This window comes from Balaenoptera acutorostrata, chromosome 19 (genome assembly GCF_949987535.1).
Source record: "Balaenoptera acutorostrata chromosome 19, mBalAcu1.1, whole genome shotgun sequence".
Taxonomy (NCBI): domain Eukaryota; kingdom Metazoa; phylum Chordata; class Mammalia; order Artiodactyla; family Balaenopteridae; genus Balaenoptera; species Balaenoptera acutorostrata.
Window position 1 is genome coordinate 65,877,324 of NC_080082.1, and position 23,078 is coordinate 65,900,401.

The 23,078-nt window shown below is 43.3% G+C and overlaps 1 protein-coding gene across 1 annotated transcript; it reads right to left on the reverse strand.

The window, feature by feature from the left end:
- Window positions 1–5,309: 5,309 nt before the first annotated feature.
- LOC114235413 (zinc finger protein 211-like) lies at window positions 5,310–21,748 on the reverse strand. The gene is made up of 3 exons (XM_057534663.1): window positions 21,515–21,748; window positions 20,126–20,252; window positions 5,310–9,295 (listed from the first exon to the last, which is right to left on the reverse strand). Exons 1-3 carry the CDS (start codon window positions 21,722–21,724, stop codon window positions 7,614–7,616), a joined length of 2,019 nt encoding a protein of 672 aa, XP_057390646.1. The 5' UTR covers window positions 21,725–21,748; the 3' UTR covers window positions 5,310–7,613.
- Between the last annotated feature and the right edge of the window lie 1,330 nt (window positions 21,749–23,078).

Sequence of the window (23,078 nt, forward strand, 5' to 3'; positions counted from 1 at the left end):
ATTTATTTGAGATGTCTCTTGTTCCTTGAGACCTGCATTGCTATAGACTTCCCTCCTAGAGTTGCTTTTGCTTCATCCCATAAATTTTGGAGTGTTATGCTTCAGTTTACATTTGTCTTAAGATATTTTCTGCTTTTCCATTTGATTTCTTCACTGACCCATTTGTTTTTTAGTAGCATGTTATTTAGACTCCACATATTTGTTCTTTTCCCATTTTTCTTATTGTAGTTGATTTCTGGAGAGATCCCTGCTCGCCTAGTGGTTAGGATTCAGTGCTTTCATTGCCGTGGCAGGGTTCCATCCCTGTTCAGGGAACTGAGATCCCACAAGTCATGTTACAGGGCCCCCACAAAAAAATAATAATAATTACTGTAGTTGTGTTTTTGATGTCGTATTTTACATCTTTGTGCTTATCCTGTTGTGTGTAGTTCTACTTCCTTCTACGTTTTAAAAAATCTTACCAGCTTATTTAAACGATCTTCATTCTTTACTATATATTTGCCTTCCCTAGTGGGATTTTCCCTTTCCTGAAGATTATTACTTATTTTCCATTTAGAGAAGACTCTTCAACATTTCTATTATGGTAGGATTAGTACTGATGAATTCTTTTGGGTTTTGCTGATCTGGGAAGTTCTTTATCTCTCCTTCTTTTCTAAATGATAATCCTGCTGGGTAGAGTATCCTAGGTTGCAGCTTTCTCCCTTTCAGCACTTTGAATATATCCTGCCATTCCCTTCTGGCCTGAAAAGTGTCTGCAGAGAAAACAGCTGATAGCATTATTGGGATTCCCTAGTTTATGACTCTTTCTTTTTCTCTTGATGCATTGAGAACTCTATCTTCAACTTTTGCCATTTTCTTATGATATGTCTTGGTGTGGGTCTGTTTGGGTTCATCTTGTTTGGGATCCTGTGTATCAATACTTCCTGTACCTGAATACCAGTTTCCCTCTTCAGGTAAAGGAAGTTTTCAGCTATAATATCTTGAAAAATATTTTTGTTCCCATGCTCCCTCTCTTTTCCTTCTGGAACCCCTATAATTTTTTTTTTTTTTTTTTTTTAGAAATTCACGTTCTTTTATTTATTTATTTATTTATTTATGACTGTGTTGAGTCTTCATTTCTGTGCAAGGGCTTTCTCTAGTTGCGGCAAGTGGGGACCACTCTTCATCGCGGTGCGTGGGCCTCTCACCATCGCGGCCTCTCTTGTTGTGGAGCACAGGCTCCAGACGCGCAGGCTCAGTAATTGTGGCTCACGGGCCCAGTTGCTCCGTGGCATGTGGGATCTTCCCAGACCAGGGCTCGAACCTGTGTCCCCTGCATTGGCAGGCAGATTCTCAACCACTGCGCCACCAGGGAAGCCCTGGAACCCCTATAATTTGAATATTGGAACACAAAGTTATCCTAGAGATCTTGTACATTCCTTTCATTTTTTAAAAAAGTGGTTTTTCTGTCTGCTTTCCTGATTCTGTGATTTCCATTATTCTATCTTCCAGACCACTTATGCATTCTCTGTATCTCTTCCTCTGCTGTTCATTCCTGCTAGCGTGCTTTTTATTTGAGCCATTGAACTTTTTTTTTTTTTTTTTTTTTTGGCTGCTCCACGCAGCTTGTTGGATCTCAGTTCCCCAACCAGGGATTGATCCCGGGCCACAGCAGTGAAAGCCCAGAATACTAACCACTAGGCCACCAGAGAACTCCCTTGAAGTATTTCTTTTTCATTGGGTCTCCTCTTGTTTTCTAGTTCTCTGTTAAAATGTCCAGTGTTTAGGTCAATTATTTTTCCTAGTTCAGTTAATATTTTTATTACCAATGTTTTGAATTATTTACATTGTAACAGTTATTTCTGTTTCATTGTTTATTCTTTCAGGGGTTTTCTCTTCCTCTCAATTGAGAGTATTTCATTGGCAATTTTCATTTTATTTAACTTTCTCTACCTCTATACACTTAGGTGATCCAGTTTCCTTTTGGGGTCTTGAAGGGATGTCCTTCTGAGGGACTATGACTATGCAGAGTGGGTATACCCAATGCTTTTGGTGGGAGGGCTGGATTTGATGTGGGTGCAAGTCACGTCTTTCCTCAGAGCGTGATGGCAGCTATCACCACAGTAACGGCTGAGACTGGAGATTGAGGGACTACAGCCAGCACCGGGTGTGGGACCTGATCCCAAGTTGCAGGAACAGAAGCCATGAGGGTCGGGCTGGGGCTGGCTCTGTTCCCATTAAGTGTGTGTTCTTCCCTCTCCCCACACTGGGACTTTAGCCACAGGAAGGGAGTGCTGAAACAAGTGGAGTTTTCCTGCATACAGGGGTTTGGTATGCTGCCTGTGTAGGCCTCTGTGGCTATGCTCAGATGCAACCTAGGGTCTTTTCCCCAGTTGTGGCTGCCCGAGATCCAGTGCTGCACTGTGGCATGCAGTGGGCTGGAGCATTTTCTTGGCTTGGACAGGGTGCACTGGACTGGGGACCATGGTGAGGTGATCAAGGTGAACTCAACAGCTGCTAGAGGCCTCTCTCTGTCCTGCACTGGAAACAAGACCTCTTGCTCTCTCACAGCTGATCAGTATCTCCACTCTCCCTCACTCCCGCTGTGTTGTGGCACCACTCCATAGGGAGGAGGCGAGCCCCTGTGGTTTCTGTGCATGTATGGTGGGGTGGATGAGCTGTGGCCAACCAGCTACCGTCAGAAGACTGGGCTGCTTCTGATATACCTGGGAAGTAAGTGCCAAGAATGGCTACCAAAGCCCCACTCTGACTCTGCACTGGGACCAGGTTGCCTCTGCTTCCAAAAGTCGACTCTTTTCCCAGGTCTTGGTGGCCACACACGCAGTCCCATGCTCTGGCATGGAGTTAGTGAGGCCAGAGCATTTGCTCCACTCTGACTTGGGTGTGCTAAGATCCTGGTCACCAGAAACCTGCAAAAACCTGCTAATGCAGACCTCTCTCTGCCTGGCCGCAGGGACAGGCATTTGCTTGCTCACTCCTCCCAAGCAAAGTCCAGGCTCCTCCAGCCTTTCTATCTGTCCCAGTGGTCCTCCACCCCATCAAGGAGGCTTGTCTCCACAACATAAACACGAGGACTGGAACACCTAGTCTGTACTTCAAGCCACTCACTCCCCGGGGAGTGAGCTCACTGCCCGAGTGATCGCCCTTCCTCTCTGAGTCCCACATCTCCTGACCACATTGCTTTTCTTCCCTTCCTGCCCAATTACGTGTATATGTTTCTTACAGCCTTGGTTGTACAGGAGTCCTTCTGCCAGTTTTCAGTGAGGATTGTTCCAAAGTAAATGTATTTTTGATGTGTTAGTGGGGGAACGTGAGCTCCATGCCCTCCTACACTGCCACCTTGATTTCCTCTCAGCTGGTCCATAATGAACAAAAACAACCAAATGAGAAATGAACCTATATTGTTTGGAGGACAAGCCTGCTTATCCCAGTTTTATTAAGAAACCCGAAAAGGCAGTTTAATAAGAATAACTCCCCCATTGATATCTGATCGAACACCCATTTCCTACCCTTGATATCTGATCTGAATAGCAAGATTCTTATTACGTCGGTTTAGCAAGAACACCCGTTACCCTGTTTTCTGTTGGTAATTTTCCATCCACTGACTCCTTCATTCTACTTCTTGGCTATAAATCCTCAGCTGTCTTTACTTAATGTTGAATTCAATCTTTCAGTCTTTGGGGACTCCTTTAAAGAACACCTTGCCCATCCTGATACCCTGTGACCCTCCACCCAAGAGCCCTGTTCATACCCTACACCCCATGCTGAGGGACAAGAGTATATTTTACTGGGAACCAACATTGATGGTTTTCCTGTGAATGACCTCCAGCTCCACTATCCCCAGTGCACACCACCTCTCTGCAAACAGCCTCCCTCTTAGGAAGTTCTTCACAGGGACAGCAGCACCACCCAGCAACACACACAGGCCTTCGGTTTCACCTCAGATGTGACACAGGCCTCCACCACCACATGCAGTGATTTGTTTCCAAGGTCATGTCCATCTTCATGAACCTGCTTCATGATGTGCCTGTGTCCAAATTCTCCAAGTCACTATTCCGAGTACTGTGAGGGACCCTGAAGGACTAGGAATATCCACTGTAGCCCTCTCCCAGTCCTCAAATCTCTTCCTCCTAACTCTAGGACACACTGCCTAACTGCTCCTCCTACCCACCAGAAAAATGTCACCAAATAATGATTGCTAATCTTCAAGAACGTGCCCACATCTCCTCGGGACTCATGCTTGACAAACCTAAGTCTAAATGCTATGTGCTGAATGCAGGCTGACACCTCCAATAAAGCCTATAAAACCCCACCCCAAGTCCTTCTGCTTGCTTGACAAACTGCTCACAGGTGTGAATCTCCAGGTTGTAACAAGGTGGTTACCCAGTCCCTGGTTTGAAAACCATCAGTGCATCATCATACTTGCAGTCATGTGGGACAAGTTGTTCTTTCCAAACCAGTCTGCACTCACCTCATCACACATTATCCAGGAGGACTGGGAGATTATCTGCAGCCCACACACCAGAATGTTGGGCATCCCTATCACATGCCTGCCACAAAATCTCGCTGGAGTATTTGTGAGTTTTGTAGCCACACCTGCTGTGCTGGGTCAGCACCTCCCACTTTATTTCCCAAACAGGTTCTCACTTCTGTCATAAATCGTTTGTGCTGTGGTACAGGAGTTTGTAGGTCCAGGATGCATTGAAGTGTGTTAGCAATCAAAATCTGTCACATAGTGTCCCCAGTTGTGCTGATATGCACTGATATTTAGAAAACTTTCGTGTGTAATAAAGTTACTGGAGTTATGAAAGGGCTCTTCTATTTTAGAAACACATTTTAAGAAATTATGTATTCAGGGGCTTCCCTGGTGGTGCAGTGGTTGAGAATCTGCCTGCCAATGCAGGGGACATGGGTTCGATCCCTGGTCTGGGAAGATCCCACATGCCAAGTGCTGCAATTACTGAAGCCCATGCGCCTAGAGCCCGTGCTCCACAACAAGCCACCACAATGAGAAGCCCATGCACCACAAAGAAAAGTAGCCCCCACTCGCTGCAACTAGAGAAAGCCTGTGCGCAGCAATGAAGAACCAACACAGCCAAAAAGAAATAAAATAAATTTAAAAAAAAAGAAATTTATGTATTCAAAGACATGATACCTGGGATTATAAATTGTAAAAACCACTAAGTAAATCACGATACACAAACACAAAAAATCTGCAAAAATACAGTAAATGATGTTAAGATACAGGAAGGTTCCTACACATTCCATTTATATATACATTTGAAAAAAGTTATTTCAAAAGTAGAATATGCTCTTGCATCAGTATTTTTAATTTTGAGGATGAATTAAAAATGACAGGAGGAAACTTGTTTCAGGGCTTTACACAAGTATCACAGTGTTAAAATGTACATTTAAGAATACATGTAATTTATTTTCAGTCAACTACACATACATTAAACGATTTTTAAAACAAATATGCAAAACCTGTCACTTTATAATAATCATTCTACTATGGTTTATTAGTGACATTCTTAAAATTATTTGTGGCTACTGCACCTGTAAGGTAGAAAAACAATACAATGGTGGGCTCCTGGCAATGCTTCCCAACTCCATATTCAGTGACATTATGTTGGCAATTTGACATTGGATATGCTGGGAGTATTTACACCAGGGAAACTGGCAAAGACTACAAACCAGGATTTCATTTACTGTGTTCCTGAATATCTGGACTTAGGACTGAGGTAGGATATGGGAGTTCCCTGGTGGCCTAGTGGTTAGGATTCTGGGCTTTCAGTGCTTGGGCCTGGGTTTGATGTCTGGTCGGGGAACTGAGGTCCCACAAGCTGTGTGGTGTGGGGAAAAAAAAGGGGGTGGGGGAGGTGAGAATTAAAAAAAGGAAAAAAACCTGAGGTAGCATATATTAAGAGTGCAGATTTATCTTTAACATATATAATGTATGTGGCCATTACATTATGCATAAGACCAAAATTAAGAAAAAATTGAGAACATATTCACTATGCCAAATTACAGTTCCATGCAGAAGTCACTCACATTGGGTAAATGTGTGAAATCTCACAGATACCTTTGTTGTTTCCCTGATCTCCTACTTGTCAAGGAAAGAGAAAATAGACAAGAACTCACAAAATAAAAGCAGGTAAAAGGCAGAAATAGAAATTTATCAAAACAAGACATGCAGGTAAAAAATAGACACATTAAAAAAAAAACAAAAAACTCAAACTCAAGAATCCTGAGAGAGGGAAACCCCTGGCAGTCCACTAGTTATGGCTCTGCACTTCCACTGCAGGGAGCACAGGTTCAATCCCTGGTTGGGGAACTAAAATCCCACATGCCACAAAGTGCACCCCCCAAAAAAAAGAAAAAAAAAAAAGAAAAAAAACCATGAGAAAAAAGCAATTAAAATCATACTGATTTTATACCACGATTTCACAGTCTTCATCAGAGGGGTCAGCCTGCATTCAGTCTTAGCTTTTAAGTTAGGTTGGTCAAGTGTAGGTTGCAAAAAGGAAGCAGGAAAGTTCTTGCTGGTTAAAAATCATTATTTGGTGACTTACATTTTGGGGAGGGGGTGCGGGGGAGGAGCAGTAAGGGGATGGGAAAAGGGATTAGGAGGAAGAGCCTTCGGGACCAGGCCATGTGAGGGCCACAGTGGACATTCCTAGTCCTTCAGTGTCCTTCACACTGCCCAGAACAGTGAGTGGGTCAACTGCATAATGGGGAAACAGGGACATCCTGAAGTGGGTTTATGAAAAAGGAAAGGACCTTGAAAATTAATCACTGCATATGGCAGTGGAGCCAGTGTCACATCTGGGGTGACTCCAATGATCTTCTCCACAGTGCCTGGCTTGGTGTTGCTGTCACTGTAAGAACGTCCCAAGAGGGAGGGTGTTTGCAGGAAGGAGATGTACACTGGGAAAAATGAAGCTGGAGGCCCAGGTGGAGAAGAACACATCAGGTGTTGGTAGTTCATCGTCGGGACAAAGTAAATGGAGTCCCTGCTTGAAGCAGAAGAGAGGCCACTGGAAGGGTGCAGTGTAGAGGAAGCACTCTCATCAAAGGCCTGGCAGTAGTGAGGCCTTGTGGAATTCCCTCAACATCTCTGGGCTGAACATGCCTTCCTTTACAAATGGGAATAAAAACACTATGAGCACTGGTTTGGTTGGGTAGATGAATGGAGTCATTTCCAAGAAAGCCATCAATGTTGTTTCCCAGAGAAAAGACAGCCTTATCCATCAGCATGGGGCTATGGTTATCAGCAGGGCTCCTGGGGTGGAGGGCAAAAGTGTCCAGATGGACAACATGTCTTTGAGTCCTCAACGGGGGAAAGGGGGGAAGAGGACTGAAGTGACCAGACTCCCCATGTCCTGAACCAGGGAACCTGGCATTGAATCCAGATCGCTGTTCACAACAGATGATACATTCTCTCTGGGCCACAGTTTGTCCCAAGAAAGGGTACATTTGCTGCACAGTAACTGCAGGGGTTCTTCCCACCCTGTTACAATCTCAAACTCCTTGAACATCAGTCCCATCTATATTCACTATATTCATAAGGTCCTTTTACCAGTGTGAACTGATGTTTAATGAAGTGGCACCCTTCAATAAGATTTATCACATTCCTTGCACTCACAAGGCTTTTGTCCAGTGTGGATTTTCCTATGGATATGGAGGAGCTGTCTTCGGCTAAAGGATTTCCCACATTCAGTGCACTCATAAGGCCTTTCTCCAGTGTGAACTCTCTGATGACGACGAAGGCTTGACCTATCAGTAAAACATTTCCCACATTCATTGCACTTATAAGGCCTTTCTCCTGTGTGAATTCTCTGATGAACATAAAGATCAGATATAATACTAAAACATTTCCCACATGCACTGCACTCATAAGGTCTTTCTCCACTGTGAACTCTCTGATGACGATGAAGGCTCGAGCTACCAGTAAAACACTTCCCACATTCACTGCACTCATAAGGCCTTTCTCCACTGTGAACTCTCTGATGATAATAGAGACCAGAACTAGTAGTAAAAGATTTCCCACATTCACTGCACTCATAAGGCCTTTCTCCACTGTGAACTCTCTGATGATAATAGAGACCAGAACTAGTAGTAAAAGATTTCCCACATTCACTGCACTCATAAGGCCTTTCTCCACTGTGAACTCTCTGATGATAATAGAAACCAGAGCTAGTAGTAAAAGATTTCCCACATTGACTACACTCATAAGGCTTTTCTCCACTGTGAACTCTCTGATGGTAATGAAGGCTCGTCTTAGCAGTAAAAGATTTTCCACATTTATTGCATTCATAAGGCTTTTCTCCAGTATGAACTTTCTTATGGGCACTGAGGTGTCCGTTTCGGCTAAAGAATTTCCCACATTCACTGCACTCGAAAGGCTTTTCTCCACTGTGAACTCTCTGATGATTACAAAGGATCGACCTATTACTAAAAGATTTCCCACATTCACTGCACTCATAAGGCCTTTCTCCAGTGTGAACTCTCCTATGATAATAGAGGCCAGACCTAGTAGTAAAAGATTTTCCACATTCACTGCACTCATAAGGCCTTTCCCCACTGTGAACTCTCTGATGTGTAAGGAAACTAGATTTGTGGGTAAAAAATTTTCCACATTGGCTGCATTCATAAGGCCTTTCTCCAGTGTGAACTTTCTGGTGCTGACTATGGTTACTTCTTTGGGTGTAGGCTTTCCCACAGTTGCTGCATTCACAAAACCCTTCAGTAGTGAGGACTCTCTCATCCTGAATAAGTATTTCTGTGTGGCTGGAGAATTTGTTGCCTTCTCCCCAGCTGTGATGACTTTTCCCACTGTCAAAAACAGCTTCACACTCCTTACTGTTGTTCAGTTTCTTCCTGGTATTAGTGACCTGTTTCTGAAGTCCCATTTTGGCCACGTAGTTGTTCCCAATCTCCATGTAGGTAGAGAGATTCCCTGTTACATGGATTGTGCAGCTTTTCAAAAATGCGGGTCTCCCCATATCACAGCTGAAGGGTTTCTCTCTAATGTGCTGCTTCTGGTGCTCTTGAAGGTTTGCAGTGAAATAGAACTGTTTCCCACATGCCCCACATGTGTATGCTTTCTGCCCCCTATTTGTTCCTTGCTCTTCAGCCAAGTGCAAAATGTCTCTCAAGACTGGGATGCACATCTTACAGGGCTGGGCCTTCTCAGGAGATGAACCTGCGCTGGGAGTACTGATCTGTGACACTCTTTCTGCAGATACGCTCTGTTCAGAAGGTGTCTCTTCATCCTCAACCCGGTGCCAAGAACCTGAAAACAAAGAAGTGATGGTGAAGTTCTTGTTCACGTTATTGGGTGTGAGTGACACCATCACAACAGTATATCTGACACATGAAGGAAGCAGTCCACAGGATTGTGTTCAGGAAATGGAGTTGGGGTCAAATTGGGAAAGGTGCTCTCACCAAGTACAGGACACAGGGACTGGATATGGCCCAAGGCAAAAGGCGAGTTCTACAATTCACTCCTCTGTCAATGGCTTTTACCAGTACCACATCTACTGGTGACCTATTATAATATGCAGAAGTGTATTTTCAGGCCCCAGAAAATCTGACTGCAACTGGTAGCTGGTGTTCAAGAAATATTAAAGGATATATACATGGTTGAGGACATAAACAATACCAGTAAGTACTAAGGGGAAAACAATGTGAAGACCACATGAGATAAATGGGTTAGAGAGGTGGTAGGGAAATTATCCCAGGCTGGAGTCAGAATAAAAATGGGAAGTAGGGAATTCCCTGGTGGTCCAGTGGTTAAGACTCCATGCTTCCAATGCAGGGAGTGTGAGTTCAACCCCTGGTTGGGAAACTAGGATCCCACAGGCCGTGGGGCATGGTCAAAAAAAAAAAAAAAGGACAAGTTAGCAGAATGTCAAGAATGGAGAAAGGACAAGAGAAGTAATTGGGGGCCACTGGAAATGGCCCTAAAACACTACTCAAATGAGATATGTTCCAGGTATTACTTCTCAACACAGACCTTATAACAAGCCCTCTCCCAGCTGCCATTCATCTTACCAGGATACCTGTAAGCTCTTTACACTGAAACTAGAGTCATGTCCATCCCATGAAACCACCAAGGACTCTCCATCCCCAGCTGAAAAACTACACGGGACAGAAATGATACAAGCCCTAACAGTCAGGACAGGTAAGTGGCCAACATGAGCCCAGAGGAACTCAGTACACAATAGACCAAGGAACGATATTTAAATACCACAAAAAGAACGTCCAGTGGAGCCAGAGGGGGGAAGGATGCACAGTGGATCAAGTACAGACTGTTAAGAATCCATCTCCCCACCTAAACGGGAACAATCTAACTGATGTAACTCTTTTGCAACTATGGAGTCTACTGAAGATTTGCAGTGTCCCACAAAACGAAGTTTGAACAGACGAAACTTTAAAACCAGAATCAGATATCACAGGAATGTTGGGATGATCATGCTGGGAATATAAAACAATTATGATTAATATGCTAATTAATGTCTGCGAATGGATAAAGCAGACAGCATACGAGAGCAGAAGGGCAATGTAAGCAGAGAGATGGGAAATCTAACAAAGAATCAAGAAATGCTAGAGATCGAGAACACCATAACAGAAATGAAAAATGACTGTGATAGGCTTATTTATAAACTGGACATAAAGGTGAGGAAAGAATCTGAGCTTGATGTTCTCTTAGGAAAAACTTCCAAAACTGAAAAGAAAAAAGGACAAGACAAAAAAAAAAATCCAATATTGGTGGGACAACTACAAAAGGTTTAACATACACATATGGAAACATCAAAAGGAAAAAGAGACAAAGGAACAGAAAAAATATTTGAGGCAATAATGATGGAGAATTTCCACCAAATTACTATCAGACACCAAAGCACAGATCCAGGAAGCTCAGAGAACATCAAGTAGGTTTAATGTGAAAAAACTACACCTAGTAATATCACATTCAAATGCACAAAAAAGTCCTGAAAGAAGCCATAGGAATAAACACCTTACCTACAGAGAAGCAACAAAAACAATTACAGTTGAATTCTCCTCAGAACTCATGCAGACAAGAAGAGAACGAAGTGAAACATTTAAAGTGCTCGGGGCTTCCCTGGTGGCGCAGTGGTTAAGAATCTGCCTGCCAATTCAGGGGACACGGGTTCGAGCCCTGGTCTGGGAAGATCCCACAGGCCGTGGAGCAACTAAGCCCAGGAGCCACAACTACTGAGCCTGTGCGTCTGGAGCCTGTGCTCCACAACGGGAGAGACCGCGACAGTGAGAGGGCAGCACACCGCGATGAAGAGTGGCCCCTGCTCGCCGCAACTGGAGGAAGCCCACACACAGAAACGAAGACCCAACACAGCCAAAAATTAATTAATTAATTAATTAATTTTTTAAAAAATTTAAAAAAAAAAGTGCTTGGGGTGGGTGTGGGAGGTGACCTTCAGCAACCCAGAATTTGGTATCCAGCAAAAATTACCCTTCAACACTGATGGTGAAATAAACAGTTTCTTACATACAGAAAAATTGTGGGAATATATTAAAAGAAGTTCTTCAGAGAGATGAAGGGACTTCCCTGGCAGTCCAGTGGTTACCATGTATGCTTCCACTGTAGGGGGAATGGGTTTGATCCCTAGTCGAGGAACTAAGATGCTGCATGTGGCACAGCATGGCCAAAAAAAAAAAAAAAAAAAAAAGGAGAGAGAGATGGTAAATGATATAGATCAGAAATTTGGGTTTCATAGAGAAAGGAAGAGCATCAGAATAAAAAATATTTTACTGACACATAATTGTTAAGGAACATCGTATATCTTTAAGCTGTACAACATGATTCTATATGTGTACACACTGAAATGACTACCACATAAGTTCAGTTGAATTATGTCTTACAATATTCTTTCTTCTGACAAGAACTTTTAAGATCTACTTTCTTAAAAACTTCTAAATATACAATACAGTTTTGTTAACTAAAGTCACTATGCTGTGAATTACATCCCCAGGACTTAATCATCTTATAACTAGAAGTCTGTAACTTCTGAAACACTTCACCCATGTCATCTACCCACCTTCCCGCATTCTGGCAATCACTAATCTGTTGTCTGCATCTGAGTTTGGTGTTGTTGTTGTTGCTGTTTTTTCCAAAGATTTCCCATGTAAGTACAATCATGTAGTACAGTTAAACTTTGAATAACATGGGTTAGAATTGCTTGGGTCCATTTATACAGGGATATTTTCCAATAAATGCACAGCACTACATGATCTTTAGTTGGATGAATCCCAAAATGGGAAACTTGGGCTTCCCTGGTGGTGCAGTGGTTAAGAATCCACCTGCCAATGCAGGGGACATGGGTTCGAGCCCTGGGCTGGGAAGATTCTTACATGCCGTGGAGCAACTAAGCCCGTGTGCCACAACTACTGAGCCTGCACTCTAGAGCCCACGAGCCACAAATGCTGAAGCCTGTGTGCCACAACTACTGAAGCCTGCACGCCTAGAGCCTCTCCTCTGCAACAAGAGAAGCCACTGCAATGAGAAACCCACGCACCACAACAAAGAGTAGCCCCCGCTCGTTGCAACTAGAGGAAGCCCACGTGCAGCAACGAAGACCCAACACAGTCAAAATAAATAAAATTAATTAATTAATCAATATTTTTAAAACAATGGGAAACTTCAGAATCACAGGGCTGACTATGGGACTTAAACATCCCCAGATTTCAGTATATGCAGGGGATCCTGGCACCAATCCTCTGTGGAAACATAGGGACAACAGGATTTCTCTCTCTGACTTATTTCACTTAGCATAATGCCCATAAAATCCAATCATGTTGCTGTAAATGGCAAAATTTCCTTCTTTTTTTAATGGTTGAATAAAACTGAATAGTATTCCATATATAAGACGTGTTTGTTATCCACTCATCCATCAATGGACACTTAGGTTGTTTCCATGTCTTGGATATTGTAAATAATGCAGCAATAAACGTGGAGTACACATATCTTTTTGAGATGATGATTTCACTCCCCTAGATAAATACATAGAGGTGGAACTGATGGACCATATGGTAGTTCCTTTCTTAATTGTGTAAGGATTCTCTACTCTTTTCCATGTGGTAGAAATAATGTACATTCCCACCAACAGTGCACACGGGGTCCCTTTTCTTCACACCTTCTCCTATACTTATTTATTGTCTTTTTCATAACAGACATTATAACAGGTGTGAGGTGGTATCTCATTGTGGTATTAATTTGCATTTCCCCGACAATTATTGATATTGAGCACCTTTTCATGTAGAAGGTCACCGTTTGCATATCTTCTTCTGAAAACTGTCTATTTAGATATAACAGTTTGTACAAAACAACAATAGCAACAGTGTACTCCATCATGTATTTTTAAACATACCCATATATGTATGTTTATGTAAAATTAAAACAAAAGACAACAATAATACAATGGAGAAGATGGAAAATTAGGATTTTTTAAAATTATGAGCTTTTTAAACTACCCACGAAACCACATAGTGTCATTTGAATGTGGGCTTGAATTAGCTGTAAATACATATTGGAAACTCTATCGCGACTACATAAAAAATGAAAAGGAACAAGTATAGATGATATGCTAACAGAGGAGAGAAAAAGGGTCATTCAAAATGCTTCATTAAAATCACAAAAAGAAGGGTGGAAGACTCAACTAGGAACAAAGAACAAGGGCAATGAAAAGAAAATGGTAACAAATATGTTAGATGTTTTTCCAACTGTATCAATATATTAAACATCGATAGTCTCAATGCACCAATTTAAAGACAGATTATCAGAGTGGATCAAAAAACAAGACTGAATTATATGTTGTCTCCGAGAAACCCACTTTAAATACAAAGATGCACATAGAGGAAGCTCCCTGGTGGTGCGGTGGTTAAGAATCCACCATCTAATGCAGGGGATGCGGGTTTGATCCCTGGTCTGGGAACTAGATTCTACATGCATGCCGTAACTAAGAGTTCGCACACCAAAACTAAGGAGCCTGTGAGCTGCAACTAAGGAGCCCATCGGCCGCAACTAAGGACCCCACCAGCCACAATCAAGGAGCACACGTGCCACAACTAAGGAGCACATGTGCCACAACTAAAGGATCAAGTGAGCCACAACTAAGGAGCCTGTGAGCCTCGACTAAGACCCAGCACAACCAAAATAAAAAAATTTGTTTAAAAAGATGCTTAAAAATAAGATGCATATAAATTAAAAGTATGTCAATACAGAAAAAGAGGTCAACACAAATCAAAAGAAAAAAAAGAAAAGTGGTAGTAACTATACTGATATCACAGCAGATTTCACATAAGCAAAGTTATCAGGGATAATGAGAATGACACAATGGTAAAGGGGTCAATACTCCAGAATACACAACAATCCTTAACATGTCTGCGTCTAACAACACAATGTCAAAATAAGAGGCAAAACAGACCTACAAGCAAAAAATAGATGAATCTGCTATAACACTTAGAGACTTCATTCAACACACCTCTATAAGAAATGAACAGATCCAGAAAATAAAAAATCCATAAGGATGCTGGTAAACTGAGGATCACCATCATCAGTCAACTGGATGTAACAGTCACCTATAGATTACTAGGCTACTCCATTCAAAAACAGAATATTCTTCTCAAACTGACATAGAACATTCACAAGATGGACTACATCTTGGGCCAGAAAACATACCTTAACAAATTTAAAAGAACAGAAAACATACAAGGTCAGTTCTCAGAACAAAGTGAATTACACCGGCAACCAGTAACAAAAGGATAGCTGTAAAATTGCACAACACTGATAAATTAAACAATACACTTCCAAATAAAACATGGGTCAAAGAAGAAATATTAAGATAAATTTTTAAGTATTCTGAAAGAAACAAACACAGCACTTGTCAAAACATGCAGATGGGGACTTCCCTGGTGGCGCAGTTAAGAATCTGCCTGCCAATGCAGGGGACATGGGTTCAAGCCCTGGTCTGGGAACATCCCACATGCCATGGAGCAACTGAGCCCATGTGCCACAACTACTAAGCCTGCGCTCTAGAGCCCACACGCCGCAACTACTGAAGTCCGCATGCCTAGAGCCCGTGCTCCGCAACAAGAGAAGCCACTGCAATAAGAAGCCTGTGCACCGCAGTGAAGAGTAGCCCCCACTCACTGCAACTAGACAAAGCCCACACGCAGCAATGAAGACCCAACGCACCCAAAAATAAACTTAAAAAAAAAATGCAGATGCAGTGATAGCAGTGTTTATATGGCAATCGGTAGCACTGAATGCATATATTACATAAGATGAAAGACCTAAAATCACTCATCTGTGCTTCTATCTTAGGAAACTAGGGGAAAATGAAATACAAAGGAAGAAGAAAAGAAATAATTTAAAAAATCAGTAGAGAAAAATCAACAAAGTAAAAAAAAAGCTGGTTCTTTAAAATGCCCGATAAAATCAAAAACATGCTAGTCAGCCTAGTCACAAAAACAAGAGAGGACACAAATTACTAATATCAAAATGAAAAAGGAGGGCTTCCCTGGTGGCGCACTGGTTAAGAATCCGCCTGCCAATGCAGGGGACATAGGTTCGAGCCCTGCTCTGGAAAGATCCCACATGCCGCGGAGCAACTAAGCCTGCGCACCACAACAACTGAGCCTGCACTCTAGAGCCCGCGAGCCACAACTACTGAGCCCGAGTGCCACAACTACTGAAGCCCATGTGCCTAGAGCCTGTGCTCTGCAACAAGAGAAGCCACCCAATGAGAAGCCCACGCACCGCAACAAAGAGTAGCCCCTGCTCGCCACAACTAGAGAAAACCCTGTGTGCAGCAACAAAGACCCAACACAGCCAAAAAAATAATAGTAAAAAAAGTGCAGTTTGTTCAGTTTAAAAAAAAAAAATTAAAAAGGACACATGACTATAGATACAATGGATGTTCAAAGGATAATAATGAAATATATGAGAATCTCCAAGACCATAAATTTGAAAACCTAAATGAAATGGATCAACGCCCTGAAAGATACAGTCTACCAAACTCACACAAAAAGAAACAATCTAAATAGGTCTACATGTATTTAAGCAGTTAAGACTCCATGCTTCCACTGCAGAGGGCTCAGGTTAGATCCCTGATAGGGGGAGCTTAAGATCCCGCATGCCTTGGTGTGCGGCCCCTCCAAAAAAACCTAAAACTAAAACAACAAAAAAAAGAAATAGACAATCTCAATGGGTCTACATTTACTACAGAAATTGAATCAATGATGAATAGCTTTCCACAGGACTTCCCTGGCAGTCCAGTGGTTAAGACTTTGCCTTCCAATGCAGGGGGTGTAGGTTCAATCCCTGGTCAGGGAGCTAACATCCCACATGCCTCGGGGCCAAAAAACCAAAACATAAAACAGAAGCAATATTGTAACAACTTCAATAAAGACATTAAAAATAGTCCACATCCAGGGACTTAACTGGTGGCAGAGTGGTTAAGACTCTGCGCTCCTAATGCGGGGGGCCCAAGTTCGATCCCTGATCAGGGAACTAGATCCCACATGCATGCCGCAACTAAGAGTTTGCATGCCACAACTAAAGAGCCTGCAAGCCACAACTAAGAAGCACACCTGCCGCAAGTAAGACCCGAAGCAACAAAATGAAGATTTAAAAAAAAAATTTTTTAATGGTCCACATCCAAAAAAAAAAAAAATCTTAAAAAAAAATTAATAACCTTCTAAATTTTCTGGGAATACAATTGGCAGACATTGGTTCACTGGTCAAATCTGACAAACATTAAGGAAGATAGTACACAATTCTCTACAACTGCTTTCAGAATACAGAAACAGAGGGAATTCTTCCACACTAATGGCATCAGAACAGCATTACTCTAATATCAAACCAAAGACATTAAAAGAAAAGTACAGACCAGTATCTCTCATGAACATAGATGCAACAATCCTCACAAAATATCAGTAAATTGTTTCAAAAACAGTTGAAAAAGAATTATACGGGACTTCCCTGGTGGCGCAGTAGTTAAGAATCCGCCTGCCAGTGGAAGGGACACGGGTTCGAGCCCTGGTCTGGGAAGATCCCACATGCCACAGAGCAACTAAGCCCGTGAGCCACAATGACTGAGCCTGAAGGCCACAACTACTGAGCCCACGTGCCACAACTACTGAAGCCCACGCTCCTAGAGCCCATGCTCCACAATAAGAGAAGCCATTGCAATGAGAAGCCCGCACGCCACAACGAAGAGTAGCCCCCCGCTCGCCGCAACTAGAGAAAGCCTGTGCACAGCAACGAAGACCCAATGCAGGAAAGGAGGGAAGGAGGGAAGGAGGGAGGGAGGGAGGGAGGGAGGGAAGGAAGGAAGGAAGGAAGGAAGGAAGGAAGGGAAGAAATATACACCATGACCAACTGAGAATGATCCACGTTACGCAATGCTGCTTTAACATTAAAAAATCAATTAATATAATCCGTGTCATCAACAGGTTAAAAACCAACTCATGATCTCATCAATAGATGCAGAAAAAGGATCTGACAAAATCCAACAGCCACTCATGTTAAAAATCTCCATATAGGGCTTCCCTGGTAGTGCAGTGGTTGAGAGTCTGCCTGCCAATGCAGGGGACACGGGTTCGAGCCCTGGTCTGGGAAGATCCCACATGCCGCGGAGCAACTGGGCCCGTGAGCCACAATTACTGAGCCTGCGCGTCTGGAGCCTGTGCTCCGCAACAAGAGAGGCCCCGATAGTGAGAGGCCCGTGTACCGCGATGAAGAGTGGCCCCCGCTTGCCACAACTAGAGAAAGCCCTCGCACAGAAACGAAGACCCAACACAGCCATAAATAAAAAAATAAATTAATTAATTAATTTAAAAAAATCTCCATATAATATAACCTAAAAATTGAAAAAAAAACACTTCAACTTGATAAACTAAATAAAACCCTATAGCTACTATCATACTTACTAGAGAAAAACTAGAACTCTCCCACTAAGATGAAGAAGGCAAGGATGTTCCCTTGTACAACTCACTTTCAACTTTACAGTGGAAGTCAAAACAAAGGCAATGAGATGAGGTTATTTAAATGGCATACTGATCAAGAAGGAAGGAATAAAACTGTCTTCATTCTCATATGACATGACCAGCTATGTAAAACACCCAGAAAATAGAGGAAAAAAAAAATTCCTGGAACTAAGAAGCAATTATAGCAAGCTTTCAGGACATAAGCTTAATATACAAAAGTCAATTACATACTATATACCATCAATGAACAAGTCAATTTGAAATTAAAAACACAATACCATGTAAATTAGCACCCACTCGAAAAAAAAAAGAGCAAGAGAAAGAAATATTGAGTTACAGATCTATCAAAACATGTACAAGATATACATGAGAGAAACTATAAAACTTAGAGAAATCATGAATTCCATGGTGGTCCACTGGTTAGGACTCCATGCTTTCACTGCCATGGGCCTGAGTAGGGGATCCCTAGTAGGGGAACTGAAATCCCTCAGGCCTCGCAGTGCAGCCAACAAACAAACAATCAAACACTCTAATAAAGAAATCAAAGAACTAAATAAATGGAAAGATATTTCACGTTCATAAACAGGAAAACCCAGTATCGTCAAGATGTCCGTTCTTCCCAACTTCATCTATAGATTCAACGCAACCCATATCAAAATACCAGCAAGTTATTTTGTGGACATAAATACTTTGATCCTAAAATTTATACAAAAAGGCAAAAGTCCCAAAATAGCCAACACAAAACTGAAGAAGAACAAAGCTGGCAGACTGACACTACTTAACTTTAAGACTTAGTATCTAAAGTAATCAAGCCAGTGTGATATTGTTGAAATGACAGAGAAACTGTTCAATGAAAAGTATTGAGAACCCAGAAATAGACCCATAGAAATACACTCAACTGAACTTTGACAGATGAGCAAGCGCAATACAATGGAGAAAAGTTAAGTCTTTTGAATAAATAGTACTGGAACAACCAAACATCACATGCCAAGAAATGAATTCTAGACACAAACCTTCACAAAAAATTAACTCAAAATGGATCACAGACCTAAATGCTAAATACAAAAAACTCTTAAAACTTAGTAAGAAAACAAAAACCCAAAGACCAAATGAGCAAAACACCTTAACAAACACCTCATTAAAAGAATATATACAGGACTTCCCTGGTGGTGCAGTGGTTAAGAATCTGCCTGCCAATGCAGGGGACACAGGTTCGAGCCCTGGTCTGTGAAAATCCCACATGCCGCGGAGCAACCAAGCCCGTGTGCCACAACTACTGAGCCTGCGCTCTAGAGCCTTCGAGCCACAACTACTGAAGCCCGCGTGCCTAGAGTCTGTGCTCTGCAACAAGAGAAGCCACTGCAATGAGAAGCCCGTGCACCACAATGAAGAGTAGACCCCGTTCGCTGCAACTAGAAAAAGCCCACGTGCAGCAACGAAGACCCAACGTAGCCAAAAAAAAAGATATACAGATGACAATTTAGCATATACAAAGAGGCAAGGAAATGCAAATTAAACTGAAAATTACACACTATTACATACCTATAAGAAGGGCCAAAGTCCAAACATTCACAACACCAAATGCTGGTAAGGGTGTGGAGCAACAGGAATTTCATTCATTGCTGACCGGAATGCTTAACAGATGCCAGTGTTGATAAACAGAAATTGGAACCTTGGAAAAAGGTCTTACAGAAACAGCTCATGGTCTGTTTTAGTAACGACCATGTCAGTGACAACAGTCTGTTGTGAAGTCAGGCACAAAAAAATGTCATGAACAGGAATGGAGCAAAACTTGGGTACCATGGATTTTGACATTCACCTGGGCAGAGAGGGCGAGCAAGGAGGGATCTATCAGACTGACTGCAAGACTACTAAACCTAAATCCTCACCTGCAAAACTTTGGAGCTACAGGTGTCCCGGCACTAAGGAATAGGGGTACACTCTGCCTAGCCATAGTAACCACAGCACATAACGAAGCAATTGAAGAAGAAAGCAGTGCCTGTGTTCCAGATGTGAGAAGGACGGAGCTGCCCTTGGGGAAGAGAAGAAAGGCAGAGCCTAGCTCAGAGGATAGGGGTGGGTGTGAAGGCCTTACCCAGCATGCATATAACTGCAAAGTTCTCCAGCATGACATCAAGGTATAGGTGTATCTGAACCTCATCAAGAAGACACCATTCCTCCCAGGAGAAGAACACGGCAACATCCTCAAAGGTCACACTGCCCTGGTAAACAGGGACAAATAAAACCATGAACAGTCTCACTCCTGAAAACCCACAATACATCTTCCCACACATTTCCCCTACTACCCAATCAGATGGAGCTTCTTGAGACCTGGGGAAGAAAACCATCTTCCTTTGATCTGCACCTCCCTTTTCCTCCAGAATACATAGGCAGTCATTTCACGTCTAACTCTTGCCCTTCCCTGTTTATTTCCACCAGAAAAAAGGAGACCTGCACTTACCTAAACTAGCTCAGCCTCACCTCACAGCACTTCCACATACTGGTATTGGATTCATGAGTAACCTTCCACGCCTTCTTCCATTGGTGTTGGGAAATGGGAAGCCCCTCCATAGAACCCAGCCTGCACTCAGGAACCTGAGCATGGGGTTCTCCAGGGTCCCCAAACCAAAGACCTGGGAGAATGGCAGGTGAAGAGCCCCAATACACCTCAAATACAGAGAATGTGTGCGTGGGGGGTGAGAACAAGCGAGGGACTGGGACAACCTCCACTTGCTCCAAGTGCTTCTGCAGCCTGGGAACATGTAAGAAAAGGCACACTATAGAGGAAAGAGACCATGGCGGTGTTCCAGAGGCTCATGCACTTGTATGCATGCTGGGTAAGGCCCTCACACCCAACCCTATGCTCTGAGCTAGGCTCTGCCTTTCTCTTTTCCCCAAGGGTATCTCTGTCCTTCTCACAACTGGACCTCTGTCGGGTACCAGAGCCAGGTAACCTCGGGCTGACTGGCAAACCTCTCCTCCGTGCCTCGGTCCCCGGTGCTACCTCTTACCAGTTGTGACCTTGGAAAAATCACAACTTCCCTCTGCCTCAATGATCTCATCACCCCCTACAGTCTGTGCTTCCACTGAACAGGCTCTGGAGTACTTTTAAAGGCCTAATTCAGATGGTGTCCTTCCTGTGCTCAAAACTCTCCACCGCTCCGAGGGCTCTCGGAGCCCTTCTCGGAGGGCTTTCTTCTCGGAGAAGAAAGGTACAACCTCTCATCTACCACTCCAGATGCAGCCTGGCCTCAAACTTTCTTCCTTGCAGAAACAAGATGGACTCCAGGTTCGCGGAATGTTCCTGCTTGAGTTGCATCTCCAAGTCTCACTCAGACAGAAAAAGGGAAAAGACCCCTGGAGGCCTCTCTGTCCTAGACTCGGGGCCTGGGATAAAGCGACGAGAACAGCCGCCTCTCAGGCGGGCCGTTCGTATCTGGGTGGGGAAACAGGCCGCGGAGAACCCGGAACACGCAGCGTTTACCTGAGCCGGGTCCCTCAGCGCAGGCGCCGCCATCGGAACTTCTGGACGGAAAGGAGTGGCGACAGTCGACCGACCGGGTCCCACTCTGCACGCACACTGCACGGGTCTGTCCCCGACCCTCAAAACCGCCCCGGTGCGCACAGACCCTCCTCTTGCGCCTCTTAGCCTGGTACCTCGCTCCCAACACCGCACACAGAAGCCTCTGACCATCTCCAGAGACTTCACCGTAACTAAAATGGCAGCCACGAAGAAACCGGAAGTCCCTCTCCCGGAGGTTCGCCCTCCCGGAAATGCCCCCTTGCTCGATTTTCATTGGATGAAAGTCGCTGCCCCTTAGCACAAATTCTTCTGGGTAATGTAGTGCAAAGGTCTCAAGGAAGGAAGCCCCACACCGGGAAGCACCTGGGAAAAAGCCAAGAAGCACCCGGAGGAGCACTGGGAAATGACCTCTAGGGCTGGGGAGGGGCTCCAGCCTTCTTAAGGAGGCGGGGGACCCATGGGGGCGGGGAGTGTTAAGAGCATTTAAGAGTCCTTAATGCTACTTATCAATGAAGTGTTTGGACATTATCTCAGAATCCTTTAAACCAACCCACGTTTAAACCCACTGGTAACAGGAACAAAAACTAAACATTATCCTATTGCTCCTGAAATGCATGCAGCCTGAAGAGTTAGTGATTTTGTGGGCTTTGTTCAGGGACCAGAAAAAAGTCAGACAGAACGCTGACTGGAAATATGGAGAGGAGATTTTGGACAGGCCTGCTCGGCAAGAGGGAGAGCACTGCTTCTCGTCCCCCTAGAAAAGGCTCTTCTGACTGCATAGTCAGTGATTGTGCCCAACTCAGTGACAAAAACTGATGATCAGGCCACCCACGATAGCTGTTCTCTTGCTCTTTGTACATTCCCTGCTCCACCAGTCTGATTCACCTACACCCTATTCACGTGAATGAACTTCCCTTACTATTGTTATTTTATTTATTTATTTATTTTGGCTGCACTGTGTGGTTTCTGGGATCTTAGTTCCCCAACCAGGGATCAAACCCAGGCCCACAGCAGGGAAACGGTGGAGTCCTAACCACTGGACCTCCAGGGAATTCCCTGACCTTCCCTCTTAATCATAAGGCCTAATCAGTCAATGCGTACCTACTTATCCTGGCCCCAGCTAGTGAATGTGCTAATCTTTAGATCATATTTCACCTTGTATTTCCGCATTTTTATCTATTACTGAAAATGGTTTGATCTGATGTACAGAGGCTACCCAGAGGTTTCACTAAAAACAGCAGTTTCGCGTGCAACGCACAATTTTCTTAATATAGACTTTACAAAATTATCAATATTGGTGGATTCCTAACCCAAGATAGATTTTTCTGTTTTTTGGAAAAAATATAACTATCAAAAACACAATTGAATAACTGGCTGAGCTTAGAAGCACCTGTATATTAGGCAAGATTTACTTTCTCCAGATTACTCAGTGCCCATTTATCTGATACAGCTGAGCAGAAGATAGAGCTGAGTAGAAGTAGGTAATACATTTGTTTATCTTTCTACCATTTCTTTGTCTCAAATT

Coding starts and splice junctions, on each gene's coding strand:
- LOC114235413 (XM_057534663.1), bottom strand. CDS start 21,724: ATGGTCAGAGGCTTCTGTGTGCGGTGTTGGGAGCGAGGTACCAGGCTA. Junction 20,253..21,514: donor CGCTGAGGGACCCGGCTCAG/GTAAACGCTGCG, acceptor CCTGTTTACCAG/GGCAGTGTGACCTTTGAGGA. Junction 9,296..20,125: donor TGCAGTTATATGCATGCTGG/GTAAGGCCTTCA, acceptor CTTTGTTTTCAG/GTTCTTGGCACCGGGTTGAG.